The 23753-nt window shown below is 44.5% G+C and overlaps 2 protein-coding genes across 7 annotated transcripts; one reads left to right on the top strand and one right to left on the bottom strand.

Annotated features, from left to right (window-relative positions):
- Nucleotides 1–1410: 1410 nt before the first annotated feature.
- Nucleotides 1411–11407, top strand: zgc:158260 (uncharacterized protein LOC571389 homolog). Of its 4 annotated transcripts, none has more exons than XM_055919124.1 (8): nt 1411–1764; nt 7305–7680; nt 8040–8218; nt 8332–8494; nt 8662–8859; nt 9018–9161; nt 9304–9381; nt 10460–10934. In XM_055919124.1, exons 1-8 carry the CDS (start codon nt 1679–1681, stop codon nt 10490–10492), a joined length of 1257 nt encoding a protein of 418 aa, XP_055775099.1. In that variant the 5' UTR covers nt 1411–1678; the 3' UTR covers nt 10493–10934. The 4 variants fall into 4 exon arrangements, with proteins under 4 accessions (XP_055775099.1, XP_055775098.1, XP_055775097.1 ...); XM_055919123.1 differs by lacking the exon at nt 10460–10934 and adding an exon at nt 10945–11407 and having other exon boundaries at nt 1416–1764; nt 8701–8859; XM_055919122.1 differs by lacking the exon at nt 10460–10934 and adding an exon at nt 10945–11407 and having other exon boundaries at nt 1417–1764.
- LOC129853257 (coiled-coil domain-containing protein 158-like) lies at nt 11402–23719 on the bottom strand. 3 transcript variants are annotated; one of them, XM_055919118.1, is made up of 23 exons: nt 22953–23715; nt 21665–21719; nt 21364–21506; nt 21028–21194; nt 20799–20908; nt 19711–20017; nt 19535–19611; nt 19218–19328; nt 18559–18673; nt 18296–18415; nt 17470–17922; nt 17032–17200; nt 15060–15212; nt 14525–14637; nt 14181–14339; nt 13984–14076; nt 13701–13808; nt 13217–13371; nt 12904–12963; nt 12670–12719; nt 12295–12465; nt 11984–12088; nt 11402–11549 (listed from the first exon to the last, which is right to left on the bottom strand). In XM_055919118.1, exons 1-23 carry the CDS (start codon nt 23053–23055, stop codon nt 11482–11484), a joined length of 3165 nt encoding a protein of 1054 aa, XP_055775093.1. In that variant the 5' UTR covers nt 23056–23715; the 3' UTR covers nt 11402–11481. The 3 variants fall into 3 exon arrangements, with proteins under 3 accessions (XP_055775093.1, XP_055775094.1, XP_055775095.1); XM_055919119.1 differs by lacking the exons at nt 11402–11549; nt 11984–12088; nt 12670–12719 and having other exon boundaries at nt 12374–12465; nt 22953–23719; XM_055919120.1 differs by lacking the exons at nt 11402–11549; nt 11984–12088; nt 12670–12719; nt 12904–12963 and having other exon boundaries at nt 12374–12465; nt 22953–23719.
- Nucleotides 23720–23753: the final 34 nt, after the last annotated feature.

Genomic DNA, 23753 nt, shown 5'->3' with positions numbered 1-23753 from the left:
CTTAACTTACTGTGGAATAATGTATGACTATGACGTGATCATCTGTTGTCATAATAACCACTTCTACCACTTGAAGAGGTATTTATTTCTGATTTATCCTTATTAGTAGTGGTAGTAATAAAAAGTAGCAGGTTTTAGTTAATTTGTTGCTATAAATTGAGTTTGACGATGCATAAACAGGGGAACAGTAGCAACTCTCTCATTTTCACTCTGTTTTTTCACTGGTTTGTTTAAACAAGACACGAGGGCCTATGGACCTGAACTGAGACTTATTAGCTAATTCATGAGCCCTGACCAGAACCGCATGTAGAGGTGTAACAGTATAACTTTAAACCGTCCCCTCGCCCCGAAACGGGCGCGAACCAGGGACCCTCTGCACACATCAACGACGGTCGCCCACGAAGCATCGTTACCCATCGCTCCACAAAGGCCACGGCCCTTGCAAAGCAAGGGGCAACACTAAAGTCTCAGAGCAAGTGACGTAACTGATTGAAATGCTACTAGCGCGCACCCGCTAACTAGCTAGCCATTTCACATCCGTTACACTCACCCCCCTTTCAACCTCCTCCTTTTTCCGCAGCAACCAGTGATCCGGGTCAACAGCATCAATGTAACAATATAACTTTAAACCGTCCCCTCGCCCCGACCCGGGCGCGAACCAGGGACCCTCTGCACACATCGACAACAGTCACCCACGAAGCAGCGTTACCCATCGCTCCACAAAAGCCACGGCCCTTGCAAAGCAAGGGGCAACACTAAAGTCTCAGAGCAAGTGACGTAACTGATTGAAATGCTACTAGCGCGCACCCGCTAACTAGCTAGCCATTTCACATCCGTTACACTCACCCCCCTTTCAACCTCCTCCTTTTTCCGCAGCACAAAGGCCGAGGCTCTTGCAAAGCAAGGGGCAACACTAAAGTCTCAGAGCAAGTGACGTAACTGATTGAAATGCTACTAGCGCGCACCCGCTAACTAGCTAGCCATTTCACATCCGTTACAGAGGGGCACATGGTCAACATACACGTGCATTCTACATTCAAATGACGCAAACAGCATCATATAATAATCCCAATACATGTTGAATTAGAGAAATATTGATTTAAATTACACAATAACTAGCCAGAAAAACACAATGACGGCCAGAAAAACAAGAGCAACCAACTTGACACCAAAAGGGCTCTGCTCTGTACTTTCAGCTATAGTTTTCAGATTTGTCAAAGTATTTATTTTATTTATTTTTAATCTAGCAGTAACGTTAACAATTTTTTAGGATCACCCAAAAGAAGAGGAACTCATCAGTTCCCTCTGATCACATACCACCATCTAGTGGTCAAAATCATAGCACGGCTCTATTGTCTTCAGTGAAAACTGCATTTTAAGATGATTTTGCTGTTATTATTTTTTTTACGTGTTGATTTGTGACTGTCAAGTAAGTTCATAATCGTAATTACAGCAAAGGCCCCCTGGAACGCAAACTACATTTATATTTTGTGACATCCCATAAGAACTACAATTTATCGCGAAACGCCGTTACCTTAGTAACCATCTAACAATTTTTTTATTAGGAGCATGGAGCTAGCCAGATCGCTTTAAATAATACCGGAAATACGAAAGGGTAGATAGCCTTTTGACGTGCTCCGAGGGCAACACTCGTTTGACTTTTATTACATGGAAATTGATGAGAAAACAAGGACACATAATGACTGATAAAAAGTTTCAAATTGGACCACCGGAGACTAGAACGACGCTTCCTACCTACCATTGGTAATGTGGATGCGCTAGCTGGCTAACGTTACATCTTACTAAAGACAACATTGGGTAGCCTCTTTTGTAACAATATAGTCATAACTGTATGTGGTTGACAACATAATTATATGTACACTGAACAAAAATATAAAACAAAACATGCAACAATTTCATGATTGTACTGAGTTACAGTTCATATAAGGAAATCAATCGATAGAAATAAATTCATTAGGCCCTAATCTATGGATTTCACTTGAATGGGAATACAGATATGCATCTGTTGGTCACAAATAACGTTACATTATATACAGTGCCTTCGGAAAGTATTCAGACCCATTGACCTTTTCCACATTTTGTTACGTTACAGCCTTATTCTAAAATTGATTACATCTACACACAATACCCCATAGTGACAAAGCAAAAAACAGAAATACCTTATTTGCATAAGTATTCAGAACCTTTGCTATGAGCCTCGAAATTGAGCTCAGGTGCATCCTGTTTCCATTGATCATCCTTGATGTTTCTACAACTTGATTGGAGTACACCTGTGGTAAATTCCATTGATTGGACATGATTTGGAAAGGCAAACACCTGTCTACATAAGGTCCCACAGTTGACAGTGTATGTCAGCAAAAACCAAGCCATGAGGTCAAAGGAATTGTCCGTAGAGTTTCCCAAGATAGGATTGTGTCGAGGTCAGTGGTGGAAAAAGTACCCATTTGTCATACTTGAGTAAAAGTAAAGATACCTTAACAGAAAACGACTCAAGTAAAAGTGAAAGTCATCCAGTAAAATACTACTTGAGTGCAAATCTAAAAGTATTTGGTTTTAAATATAATTAAGTATCAAAAGTAAAAGTATTAATAGTTTCAAATTCCTTACATTATGCAAACCAGATGGCACAATTATTATTTTTAATGTATTTACAGATAGCCAAGGGAACACTACAACACCCAGACATTAATTTACAAACAAAGCATTTGTGTTTAGTGAGTCCGCCAGATCAGAGGCAGTAGGGATGACCAGGGATGTTCCCTTGATAAGTGTGTGAATTGGAGAATTTTCTTGTCAAAATGTAACAAGTACTTTTGGGTGTCAGGGAAAAGGTATGGAGTAAAAAGTACATTATTTTCTTTATGAATGTTATTAAGTAAAAGTAAAAGTTGGCAAAAATATAAATAGTAAAGTAAAGATACAGTACCCCCAAAAAACACTTAAGTAGTATTTTAAAGTATTTTTACTTAAGTACTTTACACAACTTGTCGAGGCACAGATCTGGGGAAGGGTACCAAAACATTTCTGCAGCATTGAAGGTCCCCAAGAACACAGTGGCCTCCATCATTCTTAAATGGAAGAAGTTTGGAACCACCAAGACTCTTCCAACAGCTGGCTGCCCGGCCAAACTAAGCAATTGGGGGAGAAGGGCCCTGACCAAGAACCCGATGGTCACTCTGACAGAGCTCCAGAGCTCCTCTGTGGAGATGGGAGAACCTTCCAGAAGGACAACCATCTCTGCAGCACTCAACCAATCAGGCCTTTATGGTAGAGTGGCCAGATGGAAGCCACTCCTCAGTAAAAGGCACATGACAGCCCGCTTGGAGTTTTCCAAAAGGCACCTAAAAACACTCAGAGCATGAGAAACAAGATTCTCTGGTCTGATGAAACCAACATTGAACTCTTTGGCCTGAATGCCAAGTGTCATGTCTGGAGGAAACCTGGCACCATCCCTAAGGTGAAGCATGGTGGTGGAAGCATCATGCTGTGGGGATGTTATTCAGGGGCAGGGACTGGGAAACTAGACAGGATTGAGGCAAAGATGAACTGAGCAAAGTACAGAGAGATATTTGATGAAAACCTGCTCCAGAGCGTTCACCTTCCAACAGGACAACGACCCTAAGCACACAATGCAGGAGTGGCTTCGGGACAAGTCTCTGAATGTCCTTGAGAGGCCCAGCCAGAGCCCGGACTTGAACTCGATCGAACATCTCTGGAGAGACCTAAAAATAGCTGTGCGGCGACACTCCCCATCCAACCTGACAGAGCTTGCGAGGATCTAAAGAGAAGCTCCCCAAATACAGGTGTGCCAAGCTTGTAGCGTCATACCCAAGAAGACTCGAGGCTGTAATCGCTGCCAAAGGTGCTTCAACAAAGTACTGAGTAAAGGGTCTGAATACTTATGTAAATGTGATATTTCAGTTTTTTTTAATTATAAAGTAGCAAAAATGTCTAAAACCCTGTTTTTGCTTTGTCATTATGGGGTATTGTGTGCAGATTGATGAGGAAAATAAACAATTTAATTCATTTTAAAATAAGGCTCTAACCTAACAAAATGTTGAAAAAGACAAGGTGTCTGAATACTTTCCGAAGACACTATATACAAAGTATGTGGATACCCCTTCAAATTCGTGGATTTGACTATTTCAGCCACACTCGTTGCTGACAGGTGTATAAAATCAAGCACACAGCCATGCAATCTCCGTAGACAAACATTGGCAGTAGAAAGGCCTTACTGAACAGCTCAGTGACTTTCAATGTTGCATCGTCATAGGATGCCACCTTTCAAACAAGTCATTTGGTCAAATTTCTGCCCTGCTATAGAGCCCCGGTCAACTGTAAGTGCTGTTATTGTGAAGTGGAAACGTCTCGGAGTAATAATGGCTCAGCCGTGAAGTGGTAGGCCACACAAGCTCACAGAATGGGACCGCCGAATACTGAAGTGCGTAGCGGGTGTGGGAGTGAATGATACATTTAGGGACAGACATAGAAGTGTACATTAGAATATAGGAGGAGAAGGCAGACATGAGTGAATGGATACAGGCTGGTAAAAACAGGAAACTAAGACATAACAGACATAATGGCCAAAGCCATTATAAGCATAAAGGGTAAACTTAAAGTACATTGTCTATTGTCCAGGACAGGAAACTAAAGCAAGCCCATAAGTGCATAGAAGAGCTTTATATACCGAGGTCAGAGGGACATACAAAGGAGGGGGCCAGCCAAATGAACAACAGATGGACTATAGGCATAATACATATTTATATTAGGACACTGAGAAGGTCCTGGCACCATTGTAATCTACGGTAATCAAGAGCGGATACAGGCGTTATTGGGCATGAACAAGCAGAAAGCCTGAAAATGAAAGACAATGGTAACATATGACGTATGAGAAGTAATTTAATTAACGTATGTGATGGACTCATTTTTATGTGTGTGTATAAGAACAGAGCCAGTGCTAATGGAAGGTGGTCTTTCCGCGGACTGACACGGCTTCTGATATTTTATATTGTCTTGTAAGAGTGTTATATTTCTGAGACGATTATCCACGACACGGGTAAAAATCGTCTGTCCTTGGTTGCAACACTCAGTACAGAGTTCTGAACTACCTCTGGAGGCAACGTCAGCACAAGAACTGTTCATCTGGAGCTTCATGAAATGGGTTTCCATGGCAGAGCAGCCCCACACAAGCCTAAGATCATCATGCGCAATGCAAGGGTCGGCTGGAGTGGTGGAAAGCTTGCTACCATTGGAAACGCGTTCTGTGGAGTGATGAATCACGCTTCATCTGGCAGTCCGATGGATGAATCTGGGTTTTGCGGATGCCAGGAGAATGCTACCTGCCCCAATGCATAGTGCCAAATGTAAAGTTTGGTGGAGTTAATCTTAACACTACAGCATAGAATGACATTCTAGATGATTCTGTGCTTCCAACTTTGCGGCAACAGTTTGGGGAAGGCCCTTTCCCGTTTTAGCATGACAATGCCCCCATGCACAAATGATGTCCATACAGAAATGGTTTGTCGAAATCGGTTTGGAAGAACTTGACTGGCCTGCACAGAGCCCTGACCTCAACCCCATCGAACACCTTTGGAATTATTTGTAATGCAGACTGCAAGCCAGGCCTAATCCCACAACATCAGTGCCCGACCTCACTAATGCTCTTGTGGCTGAATGGAAGCAAGTCCCTGCAACAATGTTCCAACATCTAGTGGAAAGCCTTCCCAAAACAGTGGAGGCTGTTATAGCAGCAAAGGGGGTTACCAACCCCATATTAATGCCCATTATTTTGGAATGAGATGTTTGACGAGCAGGTGTCCATATACTTTTGGTAATGTAGTGTACCTTAAAAAAAGGTAGGGGCATGGATCAGAAAACCAGTCAGTATCTGGTGTGACCACCATTTGCCTCATGCAGGTCGACACATCTCCTTCGCATGGAGTTGATCAGGCTGTTGATGGTGACCTGTGGAATGTTGTCCCATTCCTCTTCAATGGCTGTGTGAAGTTGCTGGATATTGGTGGAAACTGGAACACGCTGTAATACACGTCGAGCCAGAGCATCCCAAAAATGCTCAATGGGTGACATGTCTAGTGAGTATGCAGGCCATGGAAAAACTGGAACATTTTCAGCTTCCAGGAATTGTGTACAGATCCTTGCGACATGGGGTCGTGGATTATCATGCTGAAACATGAGGTGATGGTGGCGGATGAATGGCACGACAATGGGCCTCAGGATCTCGTCACGGTTTCTATGTGCATTCAAATTGCCATTGACAAAATGTAATTGTGTTCGTTGTCCGTAGCTTATGCCTGCCCATACCATAACCCCACCGACACCATGGGGCACTCTGTTCACAACGTTGACATCAGCAAACCGCTCACCCACACGACGCCATCTACCGGTACAGTTGAAACCGGGACTCATCCGTGAATAGCACACTTCTCCAGAGTGCCAGTGGCCATCGAAGGTGAGCATTTGCCCACTGAAGTTGGTTACGACACCAAATTGCAGTCAGGTCAAGACCCTGGTGAGGACTATGAGCATGCAGATGAGCTTCCCTGAGACGGTTTCTGATCATTTGGGCAGAAATTATTCAGTTGTGCAAACCCACAGTTTCATCAGCTGTCCGGTTGGCTGGTGTCAGGTGACGAAGCCGGATGTGGAGGTCCTGGGCTGGCGTGGTTACACGTGGCCTGCGGTTGTGAGGCCGGTTGGACGTACTGCCAAATTCTCTAAAACAATGTTGGAGGCAGCTTATGGTAGAGAAATTAACATTCAATTCTCTGGCAACAGCTTTGGTGGACATTCTTGCAGTCATCATTCCAATTGCACATTCCCTCAAAAGTTGAGACATCTGTGGCATTGTGTTGTGTGACAAAACTGCACATTTTAGAGTGACCTTTGTTTTGTTCCCAGCACAAGGTGCACCTGTGTAATGATCATACTGTTTAAATCAGCTTCTTGATATGCCACACCTGTCAGGTGGATGGATTCTTTTGACAAAGGAAAAATGCTCACTAACAGGGATGTAAACAAATTTGTGCACTAAATCTGGGAGAAATAAGCTTTTTGTGCATATGGAACATTTCTGGGATCCTTTATTTATCCTTTTTTAGCTCATGAAACCTGGGATGAACACTTTACATGTTGCGTTTATATTTTTGTTCAGTATACATAACATTGACACATAACCTTCCATCCAGTCTCTCTGGACTGGAGCTTCCAAATGTTAATGAGGGCAATGTGAAAGTAGAAGGCTTTAATTTAGCTTTGACCCACAGGTACAAGGAAAAGTTGATGACCAAATGCCTGAAAGATGCAAAGAACAAACATCATCTCTCAGGTGCTTTGGATGGCCGTCGTTGGCGTTTTCTAAATGTGGGACTTGATGACTTCAGAGATGGGTATCCTAGTGCTAGAACAGCGGTTCTCTCTCAGGCCCAGAGGGGCATGTCCCCTTCCATTTTTGGGATGCCAAGCCCTACATCTCTCTCTGATAAAACACAATGGAAGCGCTTCTCGAAAGAGCAGGCTTGCTTCTCTAAGAAGAACCCTCAGCAGCAGGCACACCGGGAGCATGTGGCTGCAGTGGAGCACAAACTCAAACAGCATCCTCTGGCTCTGTACCCACATTTAGAGCATGGCATGCCCCCAGAGGTGAGTGGCAGGTAGATAAGACTAATCAGCGATATAATCACATTGCAGATAAAAGTTGCCTCTCAATCCTTTTTACAGTAAGGCATAAAGGGCTGGTTTCCCGGACATCGAATAAGCCTAGTCCTGGACTAAAATTCAAAAAACATGTTGAATGGAGATCCTCCATTGTAAAGGCTTCAGTCCAGGGTAAGGCTTAATCTGTGTCTGGTAAACCAGTCCCAAAAGTATACATCAGATGGCCCATGCACATACAATTCTGAATTACAGTAATCAACTCTTACGCTGTTCTTACAGCAGGACTTTGCTTTGCTTACTTGTAACACAATATAATGTCCTACTGATTGTCTTTCATCCCGTAGTTGTTTGATCAGGTGATATGTGTCCTGGACCCGGATATGTATGTGAACAGAGCTTCTGCAGTGACTTCACCAGAAAAAGAAGAGCAGGCGGACGACTGCACTGAGCCGTGGGAAACCATCATGCGTGAATCGGATTCAGAGGAGGAAGTGAGAGAGGGACCACCTGTCAGTGCAATAATGTAAGTAGATATCTAGAGAAGTATGTTTTGGGGCAAACTCTACATTACTAGGGTATAAACTGTTAATCTAGTGGTATAACTACTGTTGTTAACCCTTTATTATTTGGCTGAAGGACTGACGATTTATGTGCAAAGAACCCTTACAAAGGGCTGCAAAGAAAGCAGAGCAGTGCCAAGGAAGACCAGATAGTAAACGTCAAACGACTGCGCTCCCCATCTCAAGACGAGGACATCAAGAAAGTCACTAAGCTTTTCTGTGACTGGGTCGCCTCATTGGTAAGCACAGCTAACAGAAACCGGCCAAGAAGGTGAGGAATACACACCCCAATTAAATGTCAAGTAAAGATCAGAATGATGAATCATCATGAATCATGCTTGTAGAAGCAGGAACGGAGGCTTAATGATCTTAACCTCTCTGGTAAATGAATGGTTGACTCTCGTAGGGAGGAGAGAAGAACAACCTGACTGAATCCACCCTACAGGGCCTGTTTGTCAGTGGGTATGAGAAGAAGCCATCCCTGACCTTCCCTATCCAGGTGGTTGAGCCTAAGAACGTGCCAGAGGACCTACGTAACTCTGTGGAGGATCTGCGCAGAGCCCACACCTGTGAAGACCCCTTAAAGGACTCAGAACCATACAAGGTATTGAGTGTCTCAGCTTGAGGCCCACAGAACTCACAAAACAGATGGATGAAAATGTATCAATTGCTTGTAAAGTTCTTCACTTTCTAAACAGCATTACCCACAACTATGTCCACATCCTGCCTATGACAAAAATATAAAATGCACATGTTCAACAGAGCAAACCAGGAACTAAAAGGCCCAAATATGGAGCATGGTACCTGGATACTAAAACATGGAAGAAAAGAGATGCTGATGAACCATTAAGAGACCCCAATGTCATCCCTGAGGACTTTGAGTTTCCTGCACAACCAAGTGAAATGGTGGGTCTTTGGTATAACTCTTACACTTGTCCTTGTTCTTTGTGGGTAAAAACGAGACAACTGTCTTTGACTATTAATCAGAATATCAATCCCCATTGACGGTTCAGGTAAAATTGTCTGATATAATTTGTCTTCTCAATAGGATGATGAACTGAAACAGATGCATGGGACTCAAGCGTTCAAGCAGTTCATCATCAACAAAGGGCTGAGGGTGCCTAGGGTAAGACAACATTGCTTCACATTTTTACACAGGTCATACTTCACAGGTGTTTGAATTTCAATGTCAGTTAATATATACAGTACCAGTCAAAAGTTTGGACACACCTACTTATTGCAGGGTTTTTCTTTATTTTTTTTATTTTTTTTCTGCATTGTAGAATAATAGTGAAGACATCAACATTTGAGATTCTTCAAAGTAGCCCCCCTTTGCTTTGATGACAGCTTTACACTCTTGGAATTCTCTCAACCAGCTTCATGAGGTAGTCACCTGGAATGCATTCAATTAACACTTGTTAATTTGTGGAATTAATTTCCTTCTTAATGCATTTGAGCCAATCAGTGTTGTGACAGGGTAGGGGTGGTATACAGAAGATAATCCTATTTGGTAAAATACCAAGTCCATATTATGGCAAGAACAGCTCAAATAAGCAAAGATAAATGACAGTCCATCATTACTTTAAGACATGAAGGTCATTCAATCCGGAACATTTCAAGAACTTTGAAAGTTTCAGTCGTAAAAACATTCAAGCGCTATGATGAAACTGGCTCTCATGAGGACCGCCACAGGAAAGGAAGACCCAGAGTTCTCTCTCCTGGAGAGGATAAGTTCATTAGAGTTAACTGCATTTCAGATTGCAGCTCAAATAAATGCTTCAGAGTTCAAGTAACAGACATCTCAACATCAACTGTTCCGAGGAGACTGCGTGAATCAAGCCTTCGTGGTTGAATTGCTGCAAAGAAACCACTACTAAAAGACACCAATAAGAGACTTGCTTGGGCCAAGAAACACGAGCAATGGACATTAGACCTGTGGAAATCTGTCCTTTGGTCTGATGTGTCCAAATTTGAGATTTTTGGTACCAACTGCCATGTCTTTGTGAGACAGAGTAGGTGAACATATTGTCTGCATGTGTGGTTCCCACCGTGAAGCATGGAGAAGGTGTGATGGTGCTTTGCCGGTGACACTGATTTATTTAGAATTCAAGGCACTTACCCAGCATGGCTACCACAGCATTCTGCGGCGATACGCCATCCCATCTGGTTTGCGCTTAGTGGGACTGTCATTTGTTTTTCAACAGGACAATGACCCAACACACCTCCAGGCTGTGTAAGGGCTATTTTACCAAGGAGGAGAGTGATGGAGTGCTGATGACCCGGCCTCCCCAATCACCCGACTTGAGATGGTTTGGGATGAGTTGGACCGCAGAGTGAAGGAAAAGCAGCCAACAAGTGCTCAGCATATGTGTGGAACTCCTTCAAGACGGTTGGAAAAGCATTACAGGTGTAGCTGGTTGAGAGAATGCCAAGCGTGTGCAAAGCTGTCATCAAGCCAAAGGGTGGCTACTTTGAAGAATCTAAAATATATTTGGATTTGTTCAGTTTTTTGGTTACTACAGGATTCAATGTGTTATTTCATAGTTTTGATGTCTTCAAGATTACTTTTCAATGTAGAAAATAGTAAAAATAAAGAACAACTAGTAGGTGTAGGTGTCCAAACTTATGACTGGTACTGTAAATATTTTATCTGAAATTGGTTGGCTTTTAAACTTGGGTTTCTTTTCAGTTTCTGAGTACTCTCTTTGAAGAAGAGGAGGGAGACAACCGATCAAGGCCAGATGGAGCAGGCTCTGCTTCAACACGGAAGGGGACCGTGGTACTTTAGGCAGGTTTCAATAGGCAATATGTAGGGCAGTTACACTGTAATATACTCAATTTGTCAAAACAAACTGACATAAAACATTTGACGCTACGCTGGTACAAAGGTTCTCCTAATTTTTCACGAGTTTTCATACGTTTCCAAATCACTGACTGGCTGTCAATGCATGTACATCAAAGATCATCCTCAGTTACCTTGACTAATGACATCTTTCATGAATAACAAGAATATTCTGCTAGCCTGTTGTTTATCCTCCTGTCATCATATTTGGTGCCAATCCTCTATATTTGGTGTCAATTTTGCCATGTTGATAGTAACATGCCATGGACAAATTATATCCATAATAAAAGACAATTCACCATAATGATCATAGAGTGCCTTTACTTTTAAATACAAGTTTATTTTTGTTACACAAGTACACATTCACTCAGAGCCTTGATTGTTTTAAAGCTTCCTTTTGTCTTTGATATTTCTCATTCTCTTCTCCTGACCCTTTATCATAGAGGACATTTCTGAAAAAAAAATATATATATATATTATTACTTAAAATGCATTTTGTAGTTTCTTCACAGAAACTGCGTTTTCAAGATAACTGCCACCTTTGGGACAATACAGTTTATCTTATCGGACATAAACAGCAATGGAATTATTCTGGATTAATCAGGAATTTCTGTTTTCATGAACTTGACCTATCCCCAAACCAATATAAATCATTGTCCTGATTCTGTGTCCTGATGACATTCCTATTAAACAATCTGGTCTGGTACGTGAGGCAGGGAGGGGCAGACATAACAAGGAAATCTGGATTCTCACAACTGTTACATTTGGACAACATTGGGCAAATTCAAAACTCCTAATACAGATTCAGATCTTTAGCACTGATGTCAGTCACTAACCACTGTGCTGCACAGCAGTCAGATGAACAAAAAAAACTCTGTTCACAAACCATGGTTCTTCATCTGCAAGTCCTCCACTATGTTTTGGAGGCTGTCCAGTTTTCCTTGCAAGTGCTTGCATGTGTGTCCTGTAAACTCAGCCTGCGGATTGGCCACTGGACAAACATTTCAAGTGAAACCACAAGTTACTCACTCAGAAGTCATCAAATTAGAGTTCTGAAATTCAAACATTATTATGATGCCATACTGTAAAGTAACCAAGGTTCTCCAAGGCCATTTCATTGGGGACATTGTCTCCCACATTGGTTACACAATGGTTACACAACTGAGTTGTAATAATGCTGAAGGCAGTGGGACTTACAGGTGTGTGTGTCTGTGAGAGGGCTTTCTGCCTGAAGCCTGCTCTGTGGTGGAGGTGTGGGCTTGTGGTCAGAGGTCAGAAGTGAGTGTACAGGGGACCTGCGGCCCAGTACCATGGCTCGAGGGGACGACGTGTAGCAAGGCAGAGATGCAGCAAAAGAGAAGTCATGGCCTGTAGAAATAGCAAACAATGTCTGAAGTGGAGGAATGGTTAACTGCTGAAAAACTGTATACCTTGATCATATCATGTTTGAAGGGGAACCACAGGGATGATAATGGGTCTAGTAGAGTGATATAAAAGGTGAAATTAGGAAAATAAAGCACATGATTGGTTGAGTGTGTTAAAATGGTTGATTGTTCTAACAGAGAAACTTACTGGCGCTTGAGAAGGTGCTGTTTAAATTCCGCTCATCCAGATCAGTTGTCCTAAGGAGGTGAGCCACACCACATATTGCATACACAAACATGCATTAGAACGAAGCCACAGACAGACACTGCACATTCATGTGGCCTGAGGATTAGTGAAGCCAATATACAGAGGTAGGGACCGGTTGCCAACAGCCATGCTCAGGCAGTCAGAAACAAGAGGTTCAAGGATACATGCTCTTACCTGCTGTTGATCCCCTTTATCGTTTTGGCATTGCTTGTAATATTTTTGGTCACATTGTTGCTGTAAGAGACATTTTTATTGCATGAAATTTGAATGAAAGAAGCTCCACATGATTGTAGTTGATGGGTTGATTGAGAACCAAAGAGAACACAAGCTCTGCATACATTGAGAAACATGTCACATGGCTGTGAAACATTTTTGTGAAATAAACCACTGTGGTTTCAGAAACCAAGTGAATGACGCACAACAAAAACATTTGTGGGGGAAAAAACTAGTAGCATCGTGATCTTTAACGTCACACTCACAGACTTACAGTGTGGTCCTGTGATCGCTCTCTGGAACAGAGCTCCTTCTGAGGGTGCTTTTGTTGGTGTGTGGTCCAGGATTTTCAGAAATCACACCTCGTAGCTCTTTGACTAGGGACCGCAGCTCCATGGTGGGGCTTTCCAGCAGCTGCTGAGGTTTCAACTGTTAGAGGGGTGAAGAGATGCTGAGTAAAATACCATTATGGCTTACACTATATTCAACACAAAAATCTATTGTTGACCATCTGGAATACTTCCATGCTTTCAGTAAATTGGCTTAGATCCGGCTGTTCCGGAGTCAAGTCAAACGGTTGATGAACGAGTGTCATGCTGCCACAAGAATGCAATCAGGGTGTGTTTTTAATTTTGGGGAAGTCAGATGTGCTGAGCTTGTGTCTTTCATTTCCACCACTGAAAAAACAGCAACAAAGCCAGGCCCTGGAAGGATTGGAGCCGCAAGGCATTTTGTAGGAAGTTTCTGTATTGATCTACCTCTAGCATGCACTTTGAGCCGTGCTGGCTGGAGGGTAGTGCAGTCAGGGCTGTTGGGCTGGAGAGGGAAGCACACTGAGCATTCCCTGTGGCTCGCAGGTTTTGGCCCTGCAGCTCATGCAGAAAAGACACAGTACTTGAAAAAGCATACATACAGCATAGAAGGCTATAGACAGTTTAGAGGAGAAAGGATATTCTGAGTACAATGCAAATCAAACAACAAAACAGCATATGCATTAGACCTCTATAGAGGCAGATGGACACCCATCCTAGTGAGCTGTACCGTCACATCCAGAGCATGCTGCAGCTTCAGCCGTACAAACTCCTGCTCTTGCAACTGGATGAAGTCTTGACAGTGGACGAAGCTCTCAGACATCTGAAGAACATTGTAGGTGTAAATGGGGGTCAGTCAGAGCGAGATATATATTTCTCTTCATACTGTGTGATAAAGTGAGTAAATACAAGGTAGTGCCACACCACCTTGTGTAGGGCCGTCTCCAGTTTGGCCACTTTCTCCCTGAGCCGTCTCTCCAGGGAGCGGACGGTCTCCACCTCCACTGCCACCTGTCTCTTCTCCTCAGTGACAGAAGCCAGCAGCTGGATCTGACGCTTACTCTCTAGACTCTGGTAACGCTTCTCCTGGGAAGAGAAAGACCATATTGAAGGCAGATTATTATACATTTAAGTGAACACCAGAATATCTTGCTGTTTTAAATCCCTACTTAATTAAGGACACAGGGCTTTTATCTGTGTGGAAGCCAGGGCATGTGTAATAACGATAGACACGATGTGGAGCACTAAAGTAGACATTGAGGTGTTCCTACCTCGGTCAGTTTGTCCATGGTCTCCTCCAGGAGCTGGATTCGGCCCTGGAGAGTGTCAATCTGTTCCCGCTTGGCTGTTATCTGCTTCTGCATCCCCATGGCAACCTTCAGGCCTGGACAGAGAAAGGGGAGACGGGGCAGAGAGGATCGAGTCAATCAAGGTCTATCTACTCTCATCTCTTTCTGTCGATTCAATGGAGGAGGAAATGAATCAACCAAATCCAAGGTGAAGTGTCACAATGAGTGACACAGAGCATGAAAGATAACAGAAGGGCCCGCACACTGAATAAGCTCCCAATTACCACATTTATCGACCACGTTTCGATCCAACACGGATCTTCGTCATGTCAAAAGAGCATCCATTTTTTGTGGGGGGACAAAAATTCTCATTACTTCCAGAACTATCTACTCATCAGTGTCCCGAGTCAGTCCTCTCATCTAAAAACTCATGCATAAACACATACTGTAGACTTCCCATAACCATATAAACACAGATCTCCGCTATAATATGTTCTCAGGGATGTGCAGTGCTGACCGTGTCCGTCCGCTCCCTCCAGGGTCCTCAGGGTGCTCCTAGCCTGGTCCAGCTCAGCCCGGGTGGTCTTCAGCTGGGCCTTCAGACCCACCACCACACCCTCCTGCTCTTCACTCTTACTGCTGTGGAGCCTCTTCAACTCCTCATGCTCCTCTGGGGGACAGACAGATGGTGAACAAGAAAAACAGACGCTACATGCTGTACTGCTTTTCCAACACAGTCTAGCAACATGATCATTGTTCTTGTTGTTTGCCACTGAAGACCTGTATTTTTCCCTAAAGACTGGAGAAATGGAGGCCGTTAAATCACTGAAAGGTCTTTATTATTGCAGAATTAATAAAGATCATAATTCATACAAAAACATTAGCAGATAAGTGTTTGACTGAACAGAGAGTCGATGCCTCATTTTATCTGTGCGAGGGGAATATTCTCATATGAAAGCCATCTAAACTCAGCAAAAAAAGAAACATCCTCTCACTGTCAACCTCATTTATTTTCAGCAAACTTAACATGTGTAAATATTTGTATGAACATAACAAGATTCAACAATTGAGACATAAACTGAACAAGTTCCACAGACATGTGACTAACAGAAATGGAATAATGTGTCCCTGAACAAAAGGGGGGTCAAAATCAAAAGTAACAGTCAGTATCTGGTGAGGCCACCAGCTGCATTAAGTACTGCAGTGCATCTCCTCCTCATGGACTGCACCAGATTTGCCAGTTCTTGCTGTAAGATGTTACCCCACTCTTCCACCAAGGCTCCTGCAAGTTCCCGGACATTTCTGGGGGAAATGGCCCTAGCCCTCACCCTCCGATCCAACAGGTCCCAGACGTGCTCAATGGGATTGAGATCCGGGCTCGTCGCTGGCCATGGCAGAACACTGACATTCCTGTCTTGCAGGAAATCATGCACAAAACGAGCAGTATGGCTGGTGGCATTGTCATGCTGGAGGGTCATGTCAGGATGAGCCTGCAGGAAGGGGGGAGGAGGATATGAGGGAGGGAGGAGGATGTCTTCCCTGTAACTCACAGCGTTGAGATTGCCTGCAATGCCAACAAGCTCAGTCCGATGATGCTGTGACACAACGCCCCAGACCACGATGGACCCTCCACCTCCAAATCGATCCCGCTCCAGAGTACAGGCCTTGGTCTAATGCTCATTCCTTCGACGATAAACGCGAATCCGACCATCACACCTGGTGAGACAAAACCTTGACTCGTTAGTGAAGAGCACTTTTTGCCAGTCCTGTATGGTCCAGCCACGGTGGGTTTGTGCCCATAGGCGACGTTGTTGCCGGTGATGTCTGGTGACGACCTGCCTTACAACAGGCCTACAAGCCCTCAGTCCAGCCTCTCTCAGCCTATTGCGGACAGTCTGAGCACTGATGGAGGGATTGTGGGTTCCTGGTGTAACTCGGGCAGTTGTTGTTGCCATCCTGTACCTGTCCCGCAGGTGTGATGTTCGGATGTACCGATCCTGTGCAGTTGTTGTTACACGTGGTCTGCCACTGCGAGGACGATCAGGTGTCCTTCCTGTCTCCCTGTAGCGCTGTCTTAGGCGTCTCACAGTACAGACATTGCAATTTATTGCCCTGGCTACATCTGCAGTCCTCATGCCTTCTTGCAGCATGCCTAAGGCACGTTCACGCAGATTAGCAGGGACCCTGGGCATCTTTCTTTTGGTGTTTTTCAGAGTCAGTGAAAAGGCCTCTTCAGTGTCCTACGTTTTCATAACTGTGACCTTAATTGCCTACCGTCTGTAAGCTGTTTGTGTCTTAACGACCGTTCCACAGGTGCATGTTCATTAATTGTTTATGGTTCATTGAACAAGCATGGGAAACAGTGTTTAAACCCTTTACAATGAAGATCTGTGAAGTTTTGATATGGATTTTTACAAATTATCTTTGAAAGACAGGGTCTGAAAAAGGGACGTTTCTTTTTTTAACTGAGTTTATGACAGCCAATGTACCTGTGAGGCAGACCAGTTGCATGCGTTGCACCTCTAGCTCAGCGGTGAGCTGCTGTTTCTCCAGCGTCAGCTCCTTGACACAGCAGCTCTGTTTGGACAGGCCAGCCTTCTGTACTCGCCTCTCCTGCTCCAGCACCGCCAAACACTCCTCACGCTGCTCCAAGCATGTCTGTAAAGGGAGGGACTCAGCAGGGTTGGAACGGTATATAGTAGGATAGCTTTGAAAACACACCCAAAAAGAAAAATATGGAGTATTATACAATCCAAGACAATGAACAAGCCTGAGGACTCCCCTTAGCAACCTGAATGACCTCAAAATCTGGTCTTGATTTAGAAGCATGCCAAGTTTCCCCCCCCCCCCAGAGAGGTAGGAGACAACCAACCTTGAATCTAAAGTAGATGATCAAAACGAACTAACTAGCCAACTAACTAACTAACCCTTAACTGTTGGATCTCCAGCTTGTGCTCATTGAGCTGGTTGCTGAGGCGGCTCTTCTCGTTGTGCAGGGAGTCAATGCTACGTCCATGCTGCACTGTCATCTGGGTGGTGCTCTCCATCTGCAGCCGCAGCAGGGCCACCATCTTCTCCCTGTCCTCCAGCTTGAGCCTCAGCACCTCAGTCTCTGCCTTGAGGGCCTGGCAGCTGCCCTTGGCTTCCTCCAGCCTGGCCCGTCCCTGCTGCGCCTCCTGCAGCCTCAGCTGCAGCTCCCTGTCCCTCTCCTCCAGCAGAGCCTGGACCTTCTTCAGCTCCTCATCCCGGTCACCTTTCAGGGCTTGCAGCTGCAGCTCCTCGTCCCTGGCCTTGTACAGCTGGTCTGCGGTCAATTCAAGCTCCCGTCGCACCACAGCCAGCTCCTTCTGCTGCTCCCGCTGATGCTTCTCGCCCAACAACTGGCAGAGGAGACAAAAATAATGAGTGTTTGACAACTAAAGCTTTGGTGTCATCTTCTATTAAAAAAAAAAAATGATGCTTGGTCTGCTCCTTCTCCAGCTGCTCACGGGCCTGCCGCAGCTCTGACCCCACACACGTAATACACTACTGACTCTTATTCAAACATCTGTTTGATTTCATGGGTTTGAATTGATAAAAAATAAAATAAAAACGTATCAAAGCCAGATTCATATCAAACATAATGATAGACAGACTGAGTTGCTGGAATCAAAGAATGTGCAATGTTAAGATAGTGTATCTCTTTCTACAGCAGCAGGGAGCTAAGGACGTACAGTATCCTTGCTGTTTGTGTCTGAGGCTGGGCTGTATTACCGTGAGCTGGCAGAGCCGAGAGTCCAGCTCCTCTGCCTGCTGGAGGGATCTGTCTCTCACTCTCTGGGCCTCCCCCAGCTGAGACTGGGCCTCGGCCAACAGCATCTCCAGAGCACCCACCTGGTACACAACATCATGACAACCCAAAGCATCAGAACCTTCACATAGAATATTACAATGTCTCCCTCCTAAACCTTTGTTTGAAAAGACTAAAGACCACTATTATTGTACATCACAACCGGCATGTGTGTGTTAGCTGTAACCTTGTCTTCATGGCCCTGCTGGGTGTCCAGTAGTTCGAAGCGCAGGACAGAGAGAGCTGACTCCAAGTCATTGACCTGACACTGGTGCACTGAAGCCTGGCTTTCACCTTGTTTTCTGGTGAAAGGAAATAATGCATTAATTTGGACACTTTTTGAAAGATTTGACTGATATTATATTCATTTTTTTGTATTTTACCCAGTTTTTCTCCCCAATTTCGATCTTGTCTCATCGCTGCAGAAGTGAAGGTTGGGTCACGCGTCCTCTGAAACATGACCCGCCAAACCGCGCTTCTTAACACCTACCCGATTAACCCGGAAGCCAGCTGCACCAATACGTCGGAGGAAACACTGTTCAACTGACGACTGAAGTCAACCTGCAGGCACCTAGCCCGCAACAGGGAGTCACTAGACTGCGATGAGCCAAGTAAAGCCCCCCGGCCAAACCCTCCCCTAAACTGGACGACGCTGGGCCAATTGGGTGCCGCCCTATGGGACTCACGGTCACAGCCAGTTGTGACACAGACTGGGATCGAACCCGGGTCTGTAGTGACGCCTCGACCGCTGCGCCACTCGGGAGGCCCGAAAATAGTGAGCTTTGAATTTAATTCAACTCAGGAAATATGTAGATATAGTATTGCTAGTTAATTCATGTCGCTCACTGTAACAACTCCACCTGGACATGCAAGCTGGAGGCACTGCCTCTGGAGCTGCTCAATTTCTCAGTCAATATCGCCACCTCCTGGTCATGACTGGTAGTGAGCTGCTCCATTCTGGAAAAGAGTAAAGCAACTCAAGCAAGGCAACTTTACATGTCACCTCTAGGAACTTGCCTCGAACATACATGCGGTTTTAGGGTTACAACAAATTCTATACCAGACAGCCTTACATGCAGGTAATGTGTGGGCTATCAGATTAGTGAATGACTGTAATCCCAAGTCACTGAGACAAGAATTGTGGAAAGTTAATGAAAATGCACCTTTCCCTTTGCTCCTTCAACATGATCTCTGCTTTCTCTTGGCATTTTTGTTCTTGAGTCTCCATCTGCTCCTTCAGCTGGCACAATGAGTTAGGAATGGAAAATACAATGTCAAGAACAACATTTCAAACCCTTGATAAGTGTTGTGTGAAATAAAACATAACACACTGTCTTACCAGCAGAAGGCTTTCTCTCAGATTGTGATTTGCATGCTCCAAGTCGTGTAATACTTTCTCCACTGCAACACCCAGTGCGTCCTGGCTGGTGTACGAATTGTTTCCACAACGTTTTTCGTAAGACAACAGCGTAGAGTACACCTCCTGTAGTGTCCGCTCCCTTGACTCTGCTCTCCCGCTCTGTGACTTTGCTTCCTCCTCAGCCTCCAGTAGCCTCTGGTCCCCGGTCTGTTTAGCGGCTTGCAGCTCCCTGATCATTGCTTGCATTTTCCCCATTACATCTGCCTGTTTTCTGCTCTCTTTCGTTCTGAGGGACAAAACAATTAACACCCAATTGACACTCACTGGTTGAATTAACGTTTTTTCCATGTAATTTCAATTAAATTAGGTGTAACCAACGTGAAATAGATGTTGAATTGACATCTGTGCCCAGTGGGCATTGAAGGGACTGTAAAACATGTCCTACACTCCCGTTGCAAAGAACCTGTATGTGTCCAAAGGTATATGTAACAGTATAACTTTAGTACGTCCCATCGCCCCGGGCGCGAACCAGGGACCCTCTGCACACATCAACAACAGTCACCCACGAAGCATTGTTACCCATCGCTCCACCAAAGCCGCGGCCCTTGCAGAGCAAGGGGAACCACTACTTCAAGGTTTCAGAGCAAGTGACGTCACCGACTGAAAGGCTGCTAGCGCTCATCACCGCTACCTAGCTAGCCATTTCACATCGGTTACATTCACCCCACTTTCGACCTCCTCCTTTTTCGCAGCAACCAGTGATCCGGGTCAACAGCATCAATGTAACAGTCCAACTTTAGTCCGTCCCCTCGCCCCGACCCGGGCGCGAACCAGGGACCCTCTGCACACATCAACAACAGTCACCCACGAAGCATCGTTACCCATCGCTCCACAAAAGCTGCAGCCCTTGCAGAGCAAGGTGAACCACTACTTCAAGGTTTCAGAGCAAGTGACGTCACCGACTGAAAGGCTGCTACCGCGCACTACCGCTACCTAGCTAGCCATTTCACATCGGTTACATATACAGTACAAATGGCCTACAGTGCAACAGTTTCAGCTTCAATTACCTTAGATCAGTCAGGGCATCTTTCTCAATCTGGAACTCCTGCAATTTTGTCTGCAGCTTGATGATGGACTGACGGAAGTAGAACTTCTGCTGTTCATGAAGCTCATGTGTCTGAAAGAGTATTAGCAAAGGTTGCAATCAATAGCCCCTCATGTGGCAAAGAACTGCATGGATTTTGTATAACTCTCACCAGGAAAGGAGAAAAAAATAGGACTGTATCTCACACTAACCTCACTCAGCTGCTTTTGGAGCTCCGACACCTGTTGAGAGTAGTCCCCTATTGCATTTTCCAAAACATCTTTCCCAGGGAAAGTTATGCCACTTCTAACCAGCTCCAGGCCATATGTAAGAGGCTGGATCACAGACAGCACTTCTGAGTTCTCCTCCGATGAACCATCTGTAAAATAAAAAAATGTAAAGTGACAATAAGGAACACTACTACAGGTAGTTTCATGATTCAAAATAGGCTAGTGACATATTTGGTTGTGACAATAGCTCCGAGGTGTAACTGTATAGCTAGTACTGGCTATATTTTTCTTCATGACACAAGAAAACCACATACTCACCCATAAAGATGGGAAAGTAATTTATTTGTGAAGGTGAGCTGCTGGGACATGTGCGTCTCATTTTCTCCATGGTCATTTTAGTTGCATGTTCCACCTCTTCTTGCAGCATTTGGGTCTCCTTGGTTCGTCTGTCAAGCTCCTCACTATAAAGAAAGAACGTAACAAACTTGCTTCCAAATGGATGATGGTTCATGGTGCAAAAGGCAGACAATCTGTTTTCAAATACAGGTAGCTAGTGTTATGAAAAAGCATGTGGGGGAATTAGCTAACTAGAGTAATTTAAAGAAAAGGGCAAAATTACCTCAACTCATCCAGATTGTTGTACCTTCTAGAGACAGTGCTGGTGTCATTTGTACCTGTAAGGTAGAGGTAGCTTGCTAAATTAGAAAGCCAAAGAGGGATTGCTCAGTGCTGCCACTGATGCCAGGAATCAGCACAGCGATGTGATAAGACCGGGAACTTTGCTAGAAGGTTAGTAGTTAGCAATGTTATACACTATATATACACACAAAAGTATGTAGACACCCCTTCAAATTTGTGTATTTAGCAATTTCAGCCACACCCGTTGCTGACACGTGCATAAAATTGAGCACATAGCCATGGAATCTCCATAGGGAACATTGGCGGTAGAATGGCCTAATTGAAGAGCTCAATGACTTTCAACGTGGTGCTGTCTTAGGATGCCACCTTTCCAACAAGTCAGTTCGTTAAATTTCTGCCCTGGTCAACTGTAAGTTCTATTATTGTGAAGTGGAAACGTCTAACGGCTCGCCCGCGAAGTGGTAGGCCACACAAGCTCACAGAATGGGCCCGCCGAGTGCTGAAGAGCCTATAAATCATCTATCCTCGGTTGAAAAACTCAGTACAGAGTTCCAAACTGCCTCTGGAAGCCACGTCAGCACAATAACTGTTCGTCTGGAGCTTCATGAAATGGGTTTCCATGGCCGAGCAGCCGCACACAAGCCTAAGATCACCATGCGCAATGCCAAGCGTTGGCTGGAGAGTTGTAAAGCTCACCACCATTGGACTCTGGAGCAGTGGAAACACATTCTCTGGAGTGATGAATCGCGCTTCACCATCTGGCAGTCTGACAGACTAATCTGGGTTTGGCTAATGCAAGAACACTACCTGCCCCAGTGCATAGTGCCAACTGTAAAGTTTGGTAGAAGAGGGCTGTTTTTCATGGTTCGGCTTAGGCACCTTAGTTACAGTGAAGGGACATTTTGATGTTACAGCATATGTAACCGATGTGAAATGGCTAGCTAGTTAAGGACCGCGGGTGACTGTTGTTGATGTGTGCAGAGGGTCCCTGGTTCGCGCCCGGGTCGGGGCGAGGGGACGGACGTAAAGTTAAACTGTTACACATACAATGACATTCTAGACGATTCTGTGCTTGCAACAGTTTCATATTTCAGCATGACATTGCCCCCGTGCACAAAGCGAGGTCCATACAGCAATGGTTTGTTGAGATCGGGGGGCGACCAACTCCATATTAATGCCCATGATTTTGGAATGAGATGTTCGACGAGCAGGTGTCCACATACTTATGTAGTGTAGCTAGCTAACGTTAGTCAGGTTAATTTACTTACTTGTTGTTGGAATCTCGTGCAATAAACCATCAAACAATTCAGAGGATTTGTAAATAGATAAATTACTATCTTTGGATATGGAATTTTGAAATCCAGATGACATTATTAGTTGGTTAGCTAGCTAGCCGTATGGGATAGCATGTGGAAATCAACCAGCGCCTGCAAGCAACAAGTAGTAGCGAAGCTTCATCGCCATGGAAACTGTTGATTTCGCGCTTTCTTCACTCAGAGTTGGTGGATTTTAGAAACAGGAACTCCCCAAAGTTGTTGCTAAATCTGGACGTTTGTAGATACCATCTCAAGAACAAACAGAAATATGGTTACTTTTCCGTTAAAACAAAATATTGAAGGGTAGTAAAACAAAAGTCCGTCGGTCGTCACTAGTTACCACAGCCATTAAGCCAGATGCCGCGTTCAACACAACTGGGAACTCGGAAAAATACAAGGTCAAATCATGACGTCAGTAATCTTCAGGCCGGAAAGTCGGCGCTCGAGAAAGAGGCCCGAGTTGGATGACCGTCCAAATCGATATTTTTCCCAATCGTATCATTCCGAGTTCCCATTGTTTTGAAAATTCTGAAGTCAGAGATTCCCGAGTTCCCAGTTGTTTTGAACACGTCATGGTAATTCGGAAATCTTCGACGTCCGACTTCAGTGCGTTCAAAATATCGGGGAACTCGGAAAAAACGAGCCCCGACTGGGCACAATCGATTTGAACGGATTTCCAACTCTTTCTAGACCTGAAGATTCCTGACGTCCATTACGTATTTTTTCCGAGTTCCCAGTTGTTTTGAATGCAGC

The sequence above is a fragment of the Salvelinus fontinalis genome, chromosome 4, assembly GCF_029448725.1.
Source record: "Salvelinus fontinalis isolate EN_2023a chromosome 4, ASM2944872v1, whole genome shotgun sequence".
NCBI lineage: Eukaryota > Metazoa > Chordata > Actinopteri > Salmoniformes > Salmonidae > Salvelinus > Salvelinus fontinalis.
The sequence above is the reverse complement of the archived record's forward strand: the minus strand, read 5'-3'. Positions and strand labels throughout refer to the sequence as shown.